The sequence below is a fragment of the Telopea speciosissima genome, chromosome 4, assembly GCF_018873765.1.
Source record: "Telopea speciosissima isolate NSW1024214 ecotype Mountain lineage chromosome 4, Tspe_v1, whole genome shotgun sequence".
Lineage (NCBI taxonomy): Eukaryota > Viridiplantae > Streptophyta > Magnoliopsida > Proteales > Proteaceae > Telopea > Telopea speciosissima.
Genome location: NC_057919.1, coordinates 20,213,264 through 20,214,349, shown reverse-complemented (window position 1 = coordinate 20,214,349; position 1,086 = coordinate 20,213,264). Strand labels below are relative to the sequence as shown.

The 1,086-nt window shown below is 44.8% G+C and overlaps 1 protein-coding gene across 1 annotated transcript; it reads right to left on the bottom strand.

Moving 5' to 3' along the window:
• Positions 1–684, bottom strand: LOC122659059. The gene has a single exon (XM_043854214.1). The coding sequence runs from the start codon at positions 682–684 to the stop codon at positions 1–3; it is 684 nt and encodes a 227-aa protein (XP_043710149.1).
• Between the last annotated feature and the right edge of the window lie 402 nt (positions 685–1,086).

Genomic DNA, 1,086 nt, shown 5'->3' with positions numbered 1-1,086 from the left:
TCAAAGGGTCCTACACCCAATGGACCCTACCCTCCGAGCCAAAGAGTCAGCGACGCTGTTAATCTCTCTTGGAACAAACTTAAAGGAACAATAGTGAGGGAAGGAAGGCAAGTATCCGATATCTTGGACAAAGGTGATGGAATCCTGGGGAGGAGTCTTCAGGTCTGTCAAATACTTCACCAAATCCAGATTGTCCGACTCGACAATAATATCATCAATCATCTCTGCAATAGAATAGAAGAGACCCACTCTCAAAGCCAAGGCTTCTCCTTGGAAGATCAAATTGAAGCTTGAGGGCTCAGAAAAGGCCATAGTTGGCCTCTCGACCGAATCATAAAGAACGAAGCCAAGGCCTCCAATGTCACCCACCAAAGAGGCATCCGAGTTCAACTTAAAGAAACTTGGAGGTGGAGGGGACCAACATAGGTTGTGGGAAGCCTCCTCAGTGCTTTTAATAGGGTCATGATGCCCGCGATCTCCTGCAGCAGGGCCAGCAATCAAGTTGAACTCCTGGAACTCATTCTCGGCTTGCCTGACGACCTCTACCGGGGACCAATCCTTTCCATTGAAAAGTAGGTCATTGCGAGCCTTCCATAGATTATAGCAAATATAAGAAGCTACGCCTGAGTATTCCTCAGCAGCTTGCTTGTTGGAAGGGAGCAAAGCATTCCACGTTGCTATCATCTTGGAGAGTTGAGGGTGCAACTTCACCTGATCCAAATTACTCCCTTCAATGCCCTTTTCGCTGCTTGTATAAATGTGAGATTCAAGGATATCCCTGGATCATATGTGCACTTTAGGCGATCTTTGCGTACCCTAGTTAACATGGAATAGGGTTCCATCAAGGCTCAAGCCTTCGTATGGAACCCCTTCATCATTCCCTTAAAGACTAACATGCAGTTGCTAAATTGGAGCCCAAACTTATTGGACTTTGTTCTCCGCCTCATCATCTAATCATGGTTAGATTTTTTAGTCAAAAGACTATTATGATTTATTATTTAAGAACCCACATAGAAAAATTTTCATCAAAAAGATAAAACAACAGGAGTAAGCTGAGAGGGGGAGGGGAACAAGCCAACATACATG

What these genes read in the sequence shown, in the direction of transcription:
- LOC122659059 (XM_043854214.1), bottom strand. Translation starts at nt 684, where the DNA reads ATGATAGCAACGTGGAATGCTTTGCTCCCTTCCAACAAGCAAGCTGCT.